Here is a 19657-nt window from a genome sequence, read left to right as displayed (position 1 = left end):
GACGAGCAGGTGTCCACATACTTTTGGTCATGTACTGTATAATACTTTGCAAGACAGTGAGCAATCCCAGTAGCAATTGTGCATTGGCTTATTCCACAAAATATTTTACTCCACCTGTCGTTCATAGCTGATCTGGGCCTCCAGTTCAATGTCTGAGTCAAGCTCCGGAACGTCAGACACGTCCGAGTCGGATTCTCCACTGTTTGAATCAGCGTATCCCTCTGGAGATGCAAACACAAACAGAGGATAGATGACCTCTGACCTTTATGGAGACCATTCAATAGATATAGATAAATAAATAGATAGATCAAACCAACAAGTTATCACCCAGAATTGACATTTACACTTACATTCGTTCATACCATTCACACAGAAGATAAACAGACAGACGACTATGACAGCACATTAAGCAGGTGACCAGGTGATAAATGAATGACTCAAATGTAGGGTTAGGGTCTTGGGGTTCATTTGTAATCCAGCAATTGTCACCTTGAAGGAGGGGTTCCAGAACACCGTTCATCACCCCCTCTGGAAGAAACTTCCACTGGAACAAGGCGTGGTCCGCCCCTCCAGTGCTCAACACCCACTGGAGATCATGGGACCAGCGTACGTTTGTCACATGGGCAGAATGGCCGATGTACTTCTTGAATTTAGCCGCTGTTTCACAAAGACCACAAAATAATGCATTTAAGGAAACCGAGTGGGAGATAACATATATTAAAACATACTGTATATTAGAAGCTGAGCTGGGACATTTTCTTATAAGACATGTCTTGATATGATGGCCATAACATTGCCTGGTAATGGTAGCATTATGGCTATCAATAAAGTATATTTTTTCTGATGACTGAATTCCATCATTGTCGATTATCATGGTGACCTATGTAGGGGAAAAAACTGTAACACTTTATTATCTATAGTCCATCTGTAGATTCTCGACAGACTACCTACAGACTAGCAGTAACATTTCAACTATCTACTAACCCAACCCTTATCCTAACCCTAAACTTAACCCTTACCCTAACCCTTATTCTAAACCTAACCCTAACCTTAGCAAGCAGTTGCTTATCAACAGATAGTTTGTTGATAGATGCTCTACAGATGTTGATACTATCACCAAACAAAGTGTGACCAAAGAAACAAAGAATATCTATCTACCGTATATTTGCTACAGGCACTGAATCCATGAGAGAAAGGCTTGTAAGAAAACACATATAGCCAGACCTTTCTTAAGACACGGGAACCTGAAAAGCTTGACGAGGCCAAAGTCATCCCCAGTCACCAGCACGGCACTGCTGTAGTTGGCGTCCACGGAATTTATGTCTGTGACGTTGGCATACTTGGGCCAAATCCCGTTGACCTCGGGCCCGATGATGCCTGTCCAGGTCATCCAATGGATTCCCTTGGTCTCCTCTTTGCTAAGGAGCTTCCCCGCTATGGAGATGAGGGAGAAGAGCATAGAGACATGTCACTGTCAACCATAAGTCAACTGGTTACATTTCTCCAATGCCTTCCATCAACTGTTTACCAAAACAGTAGCGGGGTGCTCTCTTTGTGGTTGATTGAACTGAAGATTGCACCTTTAAGGGGAAGTGTTACTGTACCCCATTATTGTATTCATGTATTTTTGATATAAATTTATTAAAAGGATAGTGAGAGGTTATGTCAAAGAGCAGTAGGCCAGAATCAAGCCTATGTCAACACGGTAGACGTTAGACCAGTCAGGCCATCCTATTATAGGATTTAAGAGTGGTTTTTACCTGGCATTCTGTAGAAGAGCCTCTCCCCTGCCCCGTCATTGGTCTGCAGGTAGCGGCTGTCCACCGACCAGTCCAGGTGGGTGATGAAAGAGGTGGATCGGTTGCACTCACCCACCTTCTTGTAGCGCTGTGCAACAGCATAGATGTCTACCAGGCTGTCGTTGGAGCCAACCGCCAGGTAAGAGCCGTCCGGCGAGAACTTCAGCTCGTGGATGACCTCCTTCCTGTCTTTGATGTGAACCACCTCCGTCATGTCCCTGGGGACACAGAGGAGAGAAAAGACAACACATTATTTTACAGTCCTGTTTATTTTACAGCTAATGTTTGTCTGGTGTTAATTGAGAAATGATGACTTTTTTTTTACATTACAAATTCAAAACATTTCAAAGTAGGTACCAAAATGGTTTATCATTGTTACAATACATCCCACAAAAAAAACTAAAATATTATTCTATTGTTACATAGTTGTTGTGTAATTACAGTTTTGTCGTTCTTAAAACAAATTAGATAAATAGCAGACTGTTAAATACAGCATTTTTTATTGTGTTTGAAAACGTAAGCCTGTTCTGGTAACTAACCTGACGCGGAGCACAGTGAAGGAGCCGTCCTTCATGCCCAGGGCAAGCTGAGAGCCGTCATTGATGAAGGAAACGCTGCGCACGGCTTCCTCCATGTTACAGCGGGCAATAAGAGTGTGGTCAGATAAACTCCAGAGCCTGCAACAGAGACACAGAGCGACAAGGTGAAGGGTCAAACAGGGAAAGTAGTGGAATAAGGGGACAAGCAGTGAAAAATGATCCAGCAGTGGAATGAGAGGAAGTGACAACAGTGGAATTAGTCAAGTATAAAAGGTGACAACAGTGGAATTAACAGACAACAGTGGAAAAGTAAGAGACAAAAGTTGAATAAACCAGACAACAGTGGAATAACCTGGACAACAGTGGAATAACCTGGACAACAGTGGAATAAGTGAGATGGCCCTCTGTAGAAGAGAACGAGTTCATTTTGACAAGATTTAAGAGGCAAGGAAAAGATTATGGGTAACGCATTGCTTACTGTTATAATATGGGAGGGTCAAGCTTCAGCCTGGTTTTAATTGTTAATTTAATTGACACATGAATGTGTCTGTCACCTGTACGTCCCTAAAATGCATTTCAAAATCTATGCAGACATCTGAATACCCCTGCTTTTCTTTTTCTAGGATAGACCGCTCATGCCGTGTCCTGGGATGATATGTTTTTTGGGGGGGGACAGATTAAAGGTGTTTGGGAATACCATTTACCGTAATTTCCGGACTATAAGCCGCTACTTTATTCCCACACTTTGAACCTCGCGGTTTATACAATGACGCGGCTAATTTATGGATTTTTCCCGCTTTCACAAGATTCATGCCGCCAAAAAACTGAGCACCGTCACATAATGTGACGTAAATCGAGCGCGCTCAAACTTCCCATCATTCTGATTACGGTAGTAATTTTGCCACCCTCATCATGGCAAAGACACGGAGAAATGCATATGATGCAGCTTTCAAGTTGAAGGCGATCGATCTGGCTGTTGGAAAAGGAAATAGAGCTGCTGCACGGGAGCTTGGCCTTAATGAGTCGATTATAAGACGTTGGAAACAGCAGCGTGAGGAACTGACTCAGTGCAAAAAGACAACAAACCTTTCAGAGGGAAGAAAAGCAGATGGCCCAAAGTATTTGCAGCCACTCGACATCAGTGTAAATCGTGCATTTAAGGTGGCGCTCCGTGTTCAGTGGGAGGCTTGGATGACAAGTGGGGAGAAATCCTTCACTAAAACGGGTCGCATGCGAAGAGCAACTTATGGTCAAGTCTGCCAGTGGGTCCTGACAGCGTGGAGCATTGTCAAAAAATCCACTACCATCAACGGGTTTCGAAAGGCTGGACTGCTGCGTGTTGAAGGGGCAGCATGAGCTCAGCGGGGTATTTGCCTCCGGATGAAAGTGACGAGAGCAACAATGAAAACGATCCAACATCGTATGAAGCAATTCTGAGGCTATTCAACTCCGACACCGAAGGAGATGACTTCAGTGGTTTCAGTGCACAGGAGGAGGAAGATAGTGACCAATGACTTTACTGGTAGGCTACTGTTTAATTTTTGTTACAAGCCGTGTTTCGTTAAAGCCTATTTATTTTTGTTACATGCCGTGTTTCGTTTAAAGGCTGTGTAAAGTTAATTTGTTTCAATGTACCGGTAGGCACCTGCGGCTTATAGACATGTGCGGCTTATTTATGTACAAAATACATATTTTTTATAATTCAGTGGGTGCGGTTTATATTCGGGTGCGCTTAATAGTCCAGCAATTACGGTACCTTACTGATCGGTCGTCACTGCCAGTTACGGCCACCGGCTGCTTGGGGTGAGGGTCGAGGGCCCAGAGTTCGCCCTCACTGTGACCCTGCATGAGGAGCAGCGGCTTGTCCCGGTCTCGCACCATCACCTCGAAGATTTCACTGTCCTGGGTGCCCATCAGGACTCGGTCGGCCTTCCAGCACACGCTACGGATAGACAAGCCTAGGAAAATAGGAATGGAAGAGACAGAAAAAAGACACTCAGTTCTCCCTTATAAAAGGAGGCCTTCTGACCTTAATGGTAATTCCTGGATAAAATAAAGGTTAACTAAAAAAAAAATACTATTTTTGCAGCTCACAACTATTGCAGTGGAAATTAGGAATAATCTATGCCAATTAGGGATACGGGGATAATTAAGTGGCCATGATGGAATGAGGCCATCTTGGGCATTTAGTCAGGACACCAGGTCAATCGTGATTTATCTACATGATCAGTGATGAAAAATCTCTGCACTGAACAAAGTTACTTGTGATTTTTCACATCCCAGTCTGTTAACAGATGCTACGATACCAGTTGGTACGTGCGTCTGTCCACAGGAGATTACTGACCCACCAACACCATGTCCAGCAGCATCCAGGGACCGACCAAGCTCAACGCTGCTTAGCTTCTAAGGCAAGTCAGCAGTGGGTTGCAGGATAGCAATGCTGACTAGATAGGAACTCTACCCTACCCTTTGCCTTAGATAAAGCTAAGACCCTAATCCTTCCCTTAATCTAAACCAATTGGCTACACCTCCCATGTGTTACCCCTTTAGTTCCAACTGACCCGTATTGGCTGGTGTTACTTTTATTTGAAGATGGGCCAGAACAGAATAAATGGAATGACATCAAAAACATGGAATTAGAAATGTTTGATACCGTTCAATTCATTCCATTCCAGCCATTACTATGAGCTGTCCTCCCTTCACCAGCCACCAGTGCAACTCACCATAACCCATAACAAATCCCTATCCTTCTCAACTTTGTAACTGTTGTCCGCATTTCACTGCACAGTAATGTGTTACATACTGAATTTAAAATTGATTAAAATTGAGATTTGTTTTGTCACTGGCTTACACACAATACCCCATATCGTCAAAGTGGAATTATGTTTTCCCAATTATTATTATTATTTTTTTTTTTTAAATCAAAGCTGAAATATCTTGAGTCAATAAGTTTTCAACCCCTTTGTTATGGCAAGCCTAAATAAGTTCAGGAGTAAAAATGTGTTTAACAAGTCACATAATAATTTGCATGGACTCCTCCTCTCCGTACCCCACACAGAGATAATTGTAAGGTTCCTCAGTCGAACAGAATTTCAAACACAGATTCAAGCACAAAGACCAGGGAGGTTTTCTGACGCCTCTCAAAGAAGAGCACCTATTGGTAGATGGGTAAAAATACATCCTTCCTAAATCAGTAACCAGAGCGGAAGGAAACCGCTCAGGGATTTCACCATGAGGCCAATGGTGACTTTAAAACAGAGTTTAATGGCTGTGATAGGAGAAAACTGAGGATGGATCAACAACACTGTAGTTACTCCACAATACTAACGTAATTGACAGAGTGAAAAGAACAAACATATATCCTATTTGCAACAAGGCACTAAAGTAATACTGTAAAAAAGGTGGCAAAGCAATGAACTTTTTGTCCTGAATACAAAGTGTTATGTTTGGGGCAAATCCAATACAAAATATTACTGAGTGCCACACTCTCCATATTTTCAAGCATAGTGGTAGCTGCATCATGTCATGGGTATGCTTGTAATCATTAAGGAGGGATGTTTTCAGGATAAAAAAAAAAACGAACGGAAAAGAGCTAAGCACAGGCAAAATCCTAGAGCAAAACTGGGTTGCTGCTTTCCACCAGACACTGGGAGATGCACCTTTCAGCAGGACAATAACCTAAAACACAAGGCCAAATCTACACTGGAGTTGCTTACCAAGAAGTCAATGAATGTTCCAGAGTGGCCGAGTTACAGTTTTGACTTAAACCTGCTTTAAAATCTATGGAAAGACCTGAAAATGGTCTTTGTGTTTAGTTAGTCCGCCAGATCAGAGGCAGTCAGGATGACAAGGCGTTATATTGATAGGTGCGTGAACTGGACCATAATTCTGTCCTGCCTGAACATGTAACGAGTACCCTTTTGGTGTCCGAGAAAATGTATGGGAGTAAAAAGTACATATTTTCTTTAGAAAGACAAGTTCTTTACTTTTAGGTGTGCCATATCAGGGTGATTACTTATGCAGTTCAGACATGTTTGTTTTTGTATCTTGAATTTATTATACACACTCGTTTACTTTGAAAATGTGGGGTAGGTTGTGTATGTTAAGGGGGGAGGCTCTTGGGCCCGACAACCTACTTTTGTATCCTTGCTCAGTCTCTCGGAGGTCGATCTTAGTGATGGGTTTGAAGTCCACGTCCCACAGTCTCACGCAGCCGTCCCTCCCGCCTGTAGCGAACCCTTCCTCACAGGCGTGCATGCTGAAAATCCCTGCCTGTGGAGAAGTTACAGGAAAAACAAGATCTAAAATGTCACCAAGTCAGAAATCTAACAAAGTGCAAATGAAATCGACTGATGGGCAAAGATACATCAAAATGTATCTTGTTACAAAATACACTGAACAAAAATATAAACGCGACATGCAGCAATTTCAAAGACTTTACTGAGTTGCAGTTCATATAGGGAAATCAGTCAATTGAAATTAAATTAATTATGCCCTCTGTGTGCATTGAAATTTCCATCAATAAAATGCAATTGTGTTCGTTGTATGTAGCTTATGCCTGTCCATACCATAACCCCACCATGGGGCACTGTTCACAACGTTGACATCAGCAAACGGCAAATTCTCTAAAATGAGGTTGGAAGTGGCTTATGGTAGAGAAATTAACATTCAATTCTCTGGCAAAAGCTCTGGTGAACATTCCTGCAATCAGCATGCCAATTGTGGCATTGTGTTGTGTGACAACACTGCACATTTTAGAGTGGCCTTTTACTGTCACCAGCACAAGGTGCAAATGTGTAATGATCATGCTGTTTAATCAGCTTATTAATATGCCACACCTGTCAAGTGGATGGATTATTTTGGTAAAGGCGCACTGCTCACTAACAGGGATGTAACCAAATTTGTGCACAACATTTTTGATAAATTAGCTTTTTGTGCATATGAAACATTTCTGGGATCTTTTATTTCAGCTCATGAAACATGGGACCAACACTTCACTTGTTGCGTTTATAATTTTGTTCAGTGTACAAAATGCCATAAAAACGAATGGATAAAATACTAGTGTCAAAACATTAATTTCATTCAATTTCATGTCATTTGTATTTTAAAATACAGAAAATACATTTGCAAGTAGCCTCCTTAAATTAGTTATGAAACAACCTGGTTAACATGCAATATTCACAACTTGGTTAACACACTATATTTGTGCCCCGCTATTACTCCAAATTTGTGTAATGATATTGTGGCAATAACATAGTGTTCACTTTGAAAGTCGGGTTCACTTCCCCCTTTTGGACCAAATTCACTGGACCAAATTCACTGCATTATCCTCATGCTGGAAGTGCATCCTTGTGCTTCAACTTGCTTTCAAGATACTCACCAACCAACACCTCTCACATGATGGTGCCATAAGAGCCTCGGATACCAATCGAGAACATTTGGGGCGATATGGGGCCACAAAATTATAGAAGAAAATATTTTGAGTATGTTGAAAATACAAAATCATTCTCTGACTGGTTTTGTTAAACATTACATAGTGATTTCTTTCAGGCCTTTCAAAAACAAAATATTTACAGTACCAGTCAAAAGTTTGGACACAGCTACTCATTCAAGGGTTTTCTTTATTTTTACTATTTTCTGAAATACACATATGGAATAATGTAGTAACCAAGAAAGTGTTAAACAAATCAGAATATATTATATATTTGAGATTCTTCAAAGTAGCCACCCTTTGCCTTGATGACAGCTTTGCACACTCTTGGCATTCTCCAGGAACCTGGAGGTAGTCACCAGGTAGTCACCTGGAATGCATTTCAACTAACAGGTGTGCCTTGTTAAAAGTTCATTTGTGGAATTTCTTTCCTTCTTAATGTATTTGAGCCAATCAGTTGTGTTGTGACAAGGTACGGTTGGTATACAGAAAATAGCCCTATTTGGTAAAAGACCAAGTCCATTATGGCAAGAACAGCTCAAATAAGCAAAGAGAAATGACAGTCCATCATGACTCTGAGACATGAAGGTCAGTCAATACGGAAAATGTGCATTCGCCAAAATCATCAAGCCCTATGATGAAACTGGCTCTCATGAGGACTGTCACAGGAAAGGAAGACCCAGAGTTATCTTTGCTGCAGAGGATAAGTTCATTAGTTACCAGCCTCAGAAATTGCAGCCCAAATAAATGCTTCACAGAGCTCAAGTAACAGACACATCTCAACAACAAGTGTTCAGAGGAGACTGTGTGAATCAGGCCTTCATGGTCAATTTGCTGCAAAGAAACCACCACTAAAGGATACCAATAATAAGAAGAGACTTGCTTGGGCCAAGAAACACGAGCAATGGACATTAGACCAGTGGAAATCTGTTCTTTGGTCTGATGAATACAAATTTGAGATTTTTGGTTCCAACCGCCATGTCCTTGCGCAGAGTAGGTGAACGGATGATCTCCGCATGTGTGATTCCCACCGTGAAGCATGGAGGAGGAAGTGTTATCGTGTGATGGTGCTTTGCTGGTGACACTGTCTTTGATGTATTTAGAATTCAAGGCACACTTAACCAGCATGGCTACCACAGCATTCTGCAGCGATAAGCCATCCCATCTGGTTTGCGCTTATTGGGACTATCATCTGTTTTTCAACAGGACCTCCAGGCAGTGTAAGGGCTATTTGACCAAGAAGGAGAGTGATGGAGTGCTGCATCAGATGACCTGGCCTCCACAATCATCCGACCTCAACCCAATTGAGATGGTTTGGGATGAGTTGGACTGCAGAGTGAAGGAAAAGCAGCCAACAAGTGCTCAGCAAGTGGGAACTCCTTCAAGACTGTTGGAAAAGCATTCCAGATGAAGCTGGTTGAGAGAATGCCAAGAGTGTGCAAAGATGTCATCAAGGAAAATGGTGGGTACTTTGAAGAATCTTTTTGATTCGTTGAACACTTTTTTGGTTACTACATGATTCCATATGTGTTATTTAATAGTTTTGATGTTTTGATCTACAATGAAGAATATAGTACAAATAAAGAAAAACCCTTGAATGAGTAGATGTGTCCAAACTTTTGACTGGTACTGTACATGAACACTCAAATATTTGAAATACATGTTTGAAATACTTGTATCAGAAATACTGGCCATCTCTGGGTATTGAAATGATTCCTCACCACACAAGTGTAGTTTGCCAAACTAACTCAACTACACTTCCCTTCGACCTCCTCTTCTCCACACCAACCCCACTAAGCTGATAGACATCATTTGTATGACCCTAGACCGTTTTTACACTACAATAGATTAGAGAGGTACCTCCGGAGGTTGCGGGGATCACTCGCCCGCAAGTCACCCTCCTCCAAGCAGTCAGAATGATCTCTTCAAGCTAAATGCTCCTACAGTAAATCTTAATAGCAGAGCAATGTTTTTGAAACAGCTGAAATGTACTAACATATTTTAGTATGTGAATACTCTGTGCATAGTTGTGTGGAACCCATGGAATTGTGGCTCTTCTACCAAAACAACCCGTATGTTTTCAAATAGAGCCCATCTGCTCAATTTTGGCAGAAGGAGGTGTTTTAGAAACCTTAGAATCTGCTCTTTCAGAATCAAAATGTCTGACCTGCATGAACGTCTGTAGGATAATTCGAAAAAGTCTCTTTTTGGTAAGCTCCGTTCCCTTATTTATTAATTACACATGCTGCACTGCTCATCAGTCTCTTCAGTCACAAGACAATTGATAATATTGTCACCCATCAGACTATTGCCAATTTAATCTTGCCTTTAGGCTACATCTATTAGATGTGTGAAATGAGTTTCAATATAGTTCAGGTGTAGTTTGGATGGGCCATTCTCAGATAGGCAGCTAACTGTCGGGTGAAGGTAGGGCAGGGGGGAAGAAATGACATGTTCTCCTAAAACTGCTTATAACAAAAACTTGTGATATTGAAATTCTAGCAACGTCAGTTTGTTAAATAGACATATTTAGCAAAAACTAAGGACGGAGGGTTTCAATTTTAAATTCACATGCTCAATGGCAAGTGGCTACTGGAATATTTACAGTGAATTTGAGCTGCAATACCTCTGCTTCAACTCCTTTCTGTCTGAATAGGCCCCTAGTCACAGCACCAATGTGTCCAACTGGATGACTACCATGGGTTGTCTGTGCGCCTCACAAATGTATATGCATTGGCATTAAAGCTAAACAAAATATCATTTGCTTGAGTTTACTGGTCGCAAGGCATGTGGATGGAAAAACAATACTATACAGTGTGATAATTCACTTGACCATAAATCCTCATTTTGTTAGTGAGGCTGCATTCCACTCACTCCATGGGCTGCTTGGACTGTGCGAGCCAGGTTCAGCCCCTTCCAGACATAGATGTCCCCATTCAGCGCTCCAGAGTATGTCACTTCTTCCTTTGCCGTGGCCAGGCACAGAATGGTCTGCAGGTCCCCGGTCTTCCCAAAGATCCCCCGCTTGGGTGTCAAGGCATTCCCACACAAGGTCCAGAACTAAGCAAAGAGAAAGCTCACTTTTTAGATGCCTCTGACAAAAAAATGTACGTTAAACATCAGCACTGGTAATGCTTTATTTTACCCAGTATTTTAGCCCGCTGTTAACCAGGTAGTTTATTATTAGGTAATTACTTCATTGCATTGTAATTACACTTGACACAAACTTCACCATCTTCCATTTGGTACCAGATAGTTATCAATTGTGTTGTATTCTTTGAGGTATGTACCAGAAAGTATCTATTGTTACCCCATAGTTTCATAGTTAAAATCTTGTAAACACCAGGTAAGTATAAACTTAAAATGGGCTGTTAAATGAAGCATTACCATAGTTACACTGATTATGTGGCTAGGCTCGGGCCTCACCTTTATATGCTTCACCCCACAGCTTACTAGCCTGTGAAGTTGGAACGGATCCCAGGCAATATCAAAGATCTGAAACAGCAGCAAACGTGGTTATTATGACCTGTGACATTAAGGAACACACCAGTGACACTGCAGAGCTACATTTTCTGTCTGCTCATAGCACTGACATACATTAAAGTGACATTAACTCCTTAGTATCGACAGTGTAGATAATTGAAATAAAAATATATACCATACCCTGTCTGAGTGTCCAGTTGCTGTAGCCAGGACTCTGCCTTTTCTCCAGTCCCAGACACACACTGTGTTTTTGGCATCCAGCCCAACAGAGGCTAATCGCTACACAAGGGGACAATAGAAAACCAATTAGTGGCAAATCAAACCTGCTTAAGTTGATCCACTTTCTATGTTTAGGGTCACACCTATTCTGAAAAATGGCGGTCCTAAGGACGCATTTTATACAACACTGTAAAACCATTATGCAACATTCTTCAAACATTTGCACAAGCTACTTTGCCATCTTACAGTGTCATTATAGTTCCTGCACCCATGAGTGCGTAGACAGGTCTTATTACATAGTTACATATAGGTATAGGGATTACACATGTTATTACAGGTGTACTACAGCTGTGACACATAGGTGTAATGTTTTACTGATCAGCAGTTACTGTGTAATGCTAAGTAATCCCATTTTGGTTATAAAGTAACTACTGTACATGGCATTAATAAAAACATAACGGTAATGTTGTCAAAACCCTTGAATTTTCCCCTAGGTACAGATCAGCTTCCCCTCCCCGAATCCTAAACTCATTAGTGAGGAAAATTATAAACTGACCCAAGATCAGCGTCGATAGGAAACTTCACCCTACACCATGAAGCACAACTCCAAGTACTCAATCTCTAAGCTAAATATCCAAGGAGACCAGCTCAAAGGTGTTCCTCACCTGTCCGTCTATATCAAACGCCAGACACGCCACCCCATGTGTGTGCACGTCTCGCAGGATGGACACAGTCTGCAAAGCGTATGTGTCCCAAACACAGATGTAAGGATCCTTCCCAACTTGTCCTGTGGCCACTTGAACTTTGTCAGGATGCATAGCAAGACTGTGTGGGTTGACCGGAGACAAATAACCATTATAAACAGAAACTTACTAAAAAAATCGAATCAAATCAGATGTTAATAATTGTCACATGCACCGAATACAACCTTACCGTGAAATGCTTACTTACAAGCCCTTAACCAACAATGCAGTTTAAGAAATAGAGTCAAGAAAATATTTCCTAAATAAACTAAAGTAAAAAATATCAAATAAAAAGAAACACAATAAAATAACAATAACAAGGCTATACTGAATCAATGTACGAGGGTTCAAGTTAGTCGAGGTCATTTGTACATTTAGGTAAGGGTAAAGTGACTATGCGTAGATAATAAACAGCGAGTAGCAGCGGGGAGGGGGGGGGGGGGGGGGGGTCGGGGGTGTCTATGTAAATAGTCCAGGTGGGGGTAGAAGCTGTTAAGGAACCTTTTGGTCCTAGACTTGGTGCTCCGGTACAACTTATATGAAACATACTGATAATAATAAACATTGGTTAACATGTATTTTCTATGCCTTTAAAGATGGAATCTGCAGTCAGGAAAACAGCACTGCTGTCCGCCCCACTGCCGTTGTTCTAGTTTTTATTGTGTTGACGAAGCAGGGGTGTGAAGTGTTCTATCACGTGTGCAATGGCGTCCGAGGGGGAAAAAAATTCAGTAACTTTGTTGTTGTAATATCGCTAATGGACGTGGCGGTTTCACCATTAAGGATTCCAGTTTTCATTTCCAAGTCAACATCACATAAAATGTATCCACCATTTTATTTCCAATTGTAATCCAGATAATATCCATGTAATACCTTGACAATATGATTATTGGCTCATTCTGTGTAAAAACAATGACCAAGATGTTTTGAATTTAATCCATAGAAAGGTCCTTTGGGGAAGGATATTATTTCTATTTGCCATTGTGTACAAAAGGGTCACTGAGATATAATTTAAAAAGTTGAGGTATTTGTACAATGTTGGACTTGAAGGCCTCATTTATTCAGTATTACTTTTAGTTTGTAGCAAGTTTTGGTGTCATTTGAAGCTTTACTGTGCTTTAACATAAGTAGTGTTAAGATTTGGATAAAAATACATTTTCAGCTTAGGATAAGACACCTTTGCATTTAAATCTGCACTGGTGTTGTTGCATTTACTTATTTTTGGCAGTTGTGCAAAGTGTTTGGCCCTTCTAACTCCTTTTAACCACAGGCCGATGTCCAGCTGTAGAATAGGGAGAGGGTGGGTTGATCCCAGAGGCAATCGATGAGTCACATAAAGTCAAGCATTGTGCCCACGAGCATGAGTAAACTGGCCATGTGGTGGCTGACACACACGCACGTAATCCTCAAACCATTGGTTAGGATTTACTCTGGCATAATTGGAAATGCAGAAGATGTTGTAAGTGACTACAAAGCAAAAGGAAAATCAGTGCTTTAATTCTCAATGTTGACATCATCAGCAATCTCCACATCCCCAGTGTCAGCAGTTTTTTTCTCCTCTGTCTGCTTGCATCAGGCATTGTCACGCACTAGATAGAGCTGAACTAGCGGATTGCAGTGACTCTCATCGGCCCTTGTGCGGACTGGCACATGCTCCCTCCAATTATTCTCCTCAAAGCAAGCCCCAAGGTTGCATGTCATCCTCACGGACAGTGAGTGACTGTGTTCCCTGTAAAGGGCAATACATGAAGATAAACGTGATTTTCAATGCTTTTGCCCATCATCTCGTGAATTTCCCATGAATCCCTAGATGCTGTCCCAGTCAAAACTTGCATTGCAACTTATTTAACATGTCAAGTGGTCAAGTCAACCTTACTTCAGTATTGTTCCATGCCTACTATTGGTTTCCCAGTTTAGATGGTCTTTACAATGCTCCTTATGAAAGTCCATCTAACAGCAGACTGGTGGCGTTTTGCTGATGGGAAAAAATCCCAGAATGTTGCTTGAACTCCACAAGCCAATATAACTCACCTCTGAGGGAAAAGTGAATACAGTATGTTTTCCTAATTTCATAGTTATATTTTCAAGGAAACCTATCCTGCACTACGGTGACGATACACTGAACTCAGAACCCAGGCCTTTAAAAAATATATATAATTGGTTTGCAGTTCATCACATAAGATCACAGAAAATCCTGCAGCCCTTCCTGCTCATTGTTGGTGATTCCCCCTCCGGTGATTCCCTCCCTACATTAGCATATAGTCCATTGGTATGGGGAAATTCTGCTAATTCTGGTGCATATGTCAAGGCATATGCTTATCCGTTTCTTATCCACGTCAATTGAAATGCTTATCAATTTTCGTGTAGGCTACATGTAACATAATTTGAGGCAGCTGTCCAAAGTTTACAAGCATATAAGGCTACCTCTTTATGTGAAGTGTTATAGAACAAATAGCTATTATAATGGTCTTCATTATAATTCTACAGGTATAGGCTATATCAATATGAATTAAAGTAAAGTTTTAAAGTACAGTTTTAAAAAATTACTGCATGCAGTAACTAGCAATGGGCCTTGTTAGCGCATTTAATCACACATTCCATTGAGCATGAATAGATGAATGCTGAAGTAAATCAAATGAACTAGGAAGTCTGCAAATACTACACAGACAAGCCACTGTATGTTAGTAACGTGTACATGACACAAGCTCTGGAAATGCAACCATTCAACAGCTATGAATTAAAGAAGCGAAAACAGGCAATCCTCAGGACAAGTTGTTTTCTGATTGGATGACTAATACCTCACTGGCCCAATCATGAGGCTCAATTTCCCTCACATGGTGATGTCAATTGATTAACTCGAAAAGACAATTTTCTATTTCAGCATTCCCAGACACCAATGCTAGCAAGTAGTAAGAATAAACACTAACATAATGGGTAAGGCGCACAAACTAGCATAGGAAGTTCAATGGCAATGGTCTTGAGTTTGCTGTGTCAACTATGTAGGCTGGGAGAATCCCCTCTCCTTGCCTCCGTCTCAAAACCCATTGGACGAAAAGGTCAGAGGGGAGGGACCTCTGGCTTTCTCATCCAATGGGTTTTGAGAAGGAGAGGAGGAGAGATGAGTGAGGATGCGAGGAGTATGCAATTGAGATCTTCCCATAAACCGTTAAAGTAATGTCCCTCAGAAGTCAGTGAAGAAATTGGTGCATGTACCGTCTTTACAATGAGTGGGGAACCACTGGTTTATGGACATACTTTTAAGTTCTAATAGTCTGTCAATAAACTCCTCTGTTCAAAAGTAATCTTAACACCCATCTATGCAAGTGCAAATCCAGAGGTTCAAATGTTGCCTTTCAGTAGTCTAAAGGTCTGTGGATTAGGGCCTTACATGTTTGATGAAGAGGCTGATAAAGAGGTCACTAGGCCTTTGCAGACACTTTGCTTGGTTTTGGGGTGCTTGGCACTTTCTCATTCAAATGAAATGATAACTAACATCTGGTTCGTATTCATTAGGCACCAAACAGCAGAAAACAAATTGAAACAAGGAAGGTCTACATGAATAAGAAATGCTTGTTTTACTTTATTTTTCAATGATTTACACTAAAACGAACAGCAATCAACTGCAACTTTGTTGATACACAACAGCTTGCTGGGGTTACAGTTAGTGCTAGACGGGTAAGGTTTATGGTTAGGGATAGATCTGATGATATGGCCTGTCTGGCATTATAACTTACAGTAATTGAATGAGAGCTAACATGATTGTGAGGCTACTGTAGCAGAGGTGATTTGTAATTCTGTTTTTTGATGAGGTAGGCCTACAGCCCTGCCCACGAGCAGATGGGAATATCCTGTTGGTCTAATGGTTAAGATGTTGATTTCTTGAGTGAGATGGCCTCAGAATGAATCCGACCAGCTACATATGTGCCTAACTTGGAACGGTCTCTCGCGGAGAAGGTCAAAGGGGAGTAAATATAGTAGAGGTTATTTGGAATCTCCCTCTCACGATAAGGTAGCTCTGTCTGCAAATTAAAACCAGTGTCGCCCTTGGTCCAAGTGGGAATTTCCTGTTTTCCTAAAGACGTTGGTTTATTTAACTAGGCAAGTCAGTTAAGAACAAATTCTTATTTTCAATGACGGCCTAGGAACAGTGGGTTTAACGGCCTGTTCAGGGGCAGAACGACAGATATGTACCTGGTCAGCTCAGGGATTTGAACTTGCAACCTTTCGGTTAATAGTCCATCGCTCTAACCACTAGGCTACCCTGCCACCCCACAACAGTGGTACATTCGTACATTCATATGCTCGACCAAATACACTACTAGTGCTGTTGTTAAAATGACACAAAGTAGCTTCAAAATGAACTTCTGGAGGGTCAACGGATGACAAACGCAATGCAGAAGGTAAAAGAATCAGTCGCTTGTGATGTAGCATGGAGAACGCAACGCGATGCAAAGTTACTTGCCGGATGCCGTTTGTAACGCCTGGACTTCTTGTGGAACGCAAACCGCAGTCAGTGTGACCCTATCATGACCCTGGCGTAACTTGACCGAGAAGTAATATTCCCTGTGAGTGGTTCAGTAATAGCATGGTTTCCAAACCCTCTCCTTGGGCACTGGACTATCAGATGTTTCACATATTTATTGTAGCCCTGAACTGGCACATCTGATTAAATTAGTCAACTAATCATCTAATCAAGGCCTTGACAAATTGAACCAGGTGTGCCAGTTTAGGGCGACAACAAATACCAATATGCGAAACGTCTGGTGGTCCCAGAGGAGAGTATTGGGAAGTACTGCTGTATAGGGAGAGTAACTTTGAGGTAACTTACCTGATAATGTCATCATTGTGTCCCAAAAAGAACTTCTGAGTGTGTTCTCTGGTGTTGTAAACCACGCCAACCCCAGCGACAAAATATACAATCTCCTTCCCGGCAGTGTAATACAAATTGTTGCGACACTGATGCCCCCTGTATCCATGAATCCATTCCAACCTCAGTTGGCAACGTGGAGCAGTCTTGTCTGCCATGCTTTGTCAGACTATTAGACAATTGTATTTGGCTCAACTGCAATTCAACCTCAATCTCAGATTAACTCTATTCCAAAAATGCAGCAACATGAACACAGAGTAAAATCCTAGAGGCTGGTCAAGAGAGTATGGCCACTAGTGTGTCACACTAATGAGATATCCCTTCTCCCTTGTCTGTTCCCAATCCCCTTTTCTCTACATTCCAGTATCATGGATTATACTTGTTACATTCAGATGGCCTCATGAATCAACACGACCAATGAAATTATGCTGCCTCTTCCAATTGCCTTCTATTTAGCATTTTATATTCTACATAAAACCGCGGTGAAATCGGTGAACTATATGACATACATTGATGTGAAAGAGCCATTATTCTGTATAGCTTTTTAGCAATTCAAGGCATAAAATATAACCCCGACTAACCCCGACTACTCTAATCCTATGTCATCTCATTCAGCTATTGCAGCTCAATAGTCCTCAATTTTGGCACACAAAACGCAAGAGTGGAAATGCATGTCAAAGTCCTATACTGTCCTAAACGGTTTGGGTGCGATATCAGGCGAAAATATACATATCTGACAGAACGATATTTCGTTCTGGTTTCAATCATAAAGCCGTGGCAAACCTCTTGACGATTTCGATTGACATCGACCGTGAAGTATTTGCCTTGTAGTTATTCCAGTTGAAATCAACGGATTACAACGCCGATATACACACCGTCGATTCCCATGCAAAGCAGAATAATTGTATCAGCTCCAATACGCTCGGCGAGTTTCCGTCATTTATTCGCATCCCAAATGATGTTCAACACTAGGTGAGCTGGAATTGATGGGAATTAGAAACCGGTCCATATAGAAAGAACGCACAAATGAAGATGAGGAAGGGTACAACACACGGAATCGTTTTTTCGGAGGATGATATCCTTGGACTAAACGACTCTGACGTATGCAGGATCCTCTTCACGAGCGTTCCCGACGCATTTTTTTTGAGAATAGGGGCTCTCGTTGTCTTTACGCCTGCGGTGGTGCTTGGTTACCACAACGCTTCGTAGGCAATCTCCCATTTTAGCAATGGATTTTGGAGCTTGAAGTTATCTAGTGTCGTCAAAACCATTACTATTATGGAACTGGCCTCTCCAAACAACGACTACGACCAGCCACCAACAAAGCTCGAGCTCTGTCCTTGGTACCTGATAGATAGAGTAATGTTTCGGGTGTGCTCGAGCGCTGTCCTTGGTAGATGATAGGCTCACAGAGTTTCTAAACACAGAGGCGCAACATTGCAATACTTCCGGGAGAGCTTGCCAAACAGACCAAACAGACCAGAGCGCGGTTTGGGCTTTGAGAAGTCAATGATTAGTTGTTAATTTTCTTGAAATCTAAAGGCCCAACCTAGATTCGAGACAATATTTTAAGTATTTGAACATGTTATTACTCCAACCTTGTGAATCCAGGCTGTATCACATCCAGCCGTGATTGGGAGTCCTATAGGGCGGCGCACAAATGGCACAGCGTCACCCGGGTTTGGCCGGGGTAGGCCGTCATTGTAAATAAAAATTTGTTTTTAACTTACTTGCCTAGTTAAATAAAGGTTAAATAAATAAAATATAACAAAAAGTGACAAATTGACACGTTTTAATTGTCATCAAAAACAACTTTATATTGAAGGAGTGCCTTTGATTTGACGGCTTGCACAAGTCCAGTTCGGCATGAGACGACCTTAGACCGGATGAAGTGTTTCTACGCATGAGCTGAGCTAGCCAACGTCACCATGACATCACAGATAGAACAATGGGTTAGTTAAAACAAATATTTGATGACATTAGCCTACAATGTAGTGTCTTAATAGGGTGATCTGTCAGATGTAGGCTGCTAGGTTACACCAGTCACTAGTTACCACAGCCACAAAGTCATAAACCCCACCTATTCCTACCATTTCTCTTCTTAAAAAGTATTTGAAGATGGTCATACAATGGATCATTTAGCTATTTGATTTTAAATTATAGATATAAAAAAATATATATACTTGATAAAATATTGAATTTGGCCTTTACTACTATAGCCAATAGTAAGCATTGAATAACACATGCATAAATGGCAAGACAGGCAGTCAAAATCATAAAGAATAAGGTTTTGAAGTGTCTTATATCTAGGAGACAATTTCTATTTAAAAAATGTTGGTACAAAACTGCCTCCATAATTTTTTAACCCGATACCGGTAACCATCAGACGAGTCCCGTGACACCTGTGAGGTTGTATAGGAAACTGATAACAGCATCATGTTCATGAGAACATCTCATCTTTCCATAGAGTAGTAAGGCCTAGTCATATTAGTTGGTAGGCCAAACTGTTCAGACGTTACAGACGTTATTGTGAGAAAATCCATTTTTGGGATGTCTCATGGTCTGACAAACACCGC

The 19657-nt window shown here is 41.3% G+C and overlaps 1 protein-coding gene across 1 annotated transcript in view; it reads right to left on the bottom strand.

Moving 5' to 3' along the window:
• Positions 1 to 18216, bottom strand: part of eml6 (EMAP like 6) — a 56541-nt gene extending 38325 nt beyond the window's left edge. The window contains exons 1-12 of the mRNA XM_020482561.2: positions 17043 to 18216; positions 12137 to 12296; positions 11433 to 11531; positions 11196 to 11264; positions 10644 to 10829; positions 6475 to 6610; positions 4095 to 4296; positions 2339 to 2476; positions 1761 to 2017; positions 1225 to 1434; positions 490 to 657; positions 115 to 221 (exon numbers count right to left, since the gene is read on the bottom strand). Of these exons, the coding sequence (XP_020338150.1) occupies positions 115 to 221; positions 490 to 657; positions 1225 to 1434; positions 1761 to 2017; positions 2339 to 2476; positions 4095 to 4296; positions 6475 to 6610; positions 10644 to 10829; positions 11196 to 11264; positions 11433 to 11531; positions 12137 to 12296; positions 17043 to 17239 (1929 nt within the window). The 5' untranslated portion in view covers positions 17240 to 18216. The remainder of the gene's footprint in view (positions 1 to 114; positions 222 to 489; positions 658 to 1224; positions 1435 to 1760; positions 2018 to 2338; positions 2477 to 4094; positions 4297 to 6474; positions 6611 to 10643; positions 10830 to 11195; positions 11265 to 11432; positions 11532 to 12136; positions 12297 to 17042) is intronic.
• Between the last annotated feature and the right edge of the window lie 1441 nt (positions 18217 to 19657).

Source organism: Oncorhynchus kisutch, linkage group LG1 (assembly GCF_002021735.2).
Source record: "Oncorhynchus kisutch isolate 150728-3 linkage group LG1, Okis_V2, whole genome shotgun sequence".
In the NCBI taxonomy this organism is placed as follows: domain Eukaryota; kingdom Metazoa; phylum Chordata; class Actinopteri; order Salmoniformes; family Salmonidae; genus Oncorhynchus; species Oncorhynchus kisutch.
The sequence above is the reverse complement of the archived record's forward strand: the minus strand, read 5'-3'. Positions and strand labels throughout refer to the sequence as shown.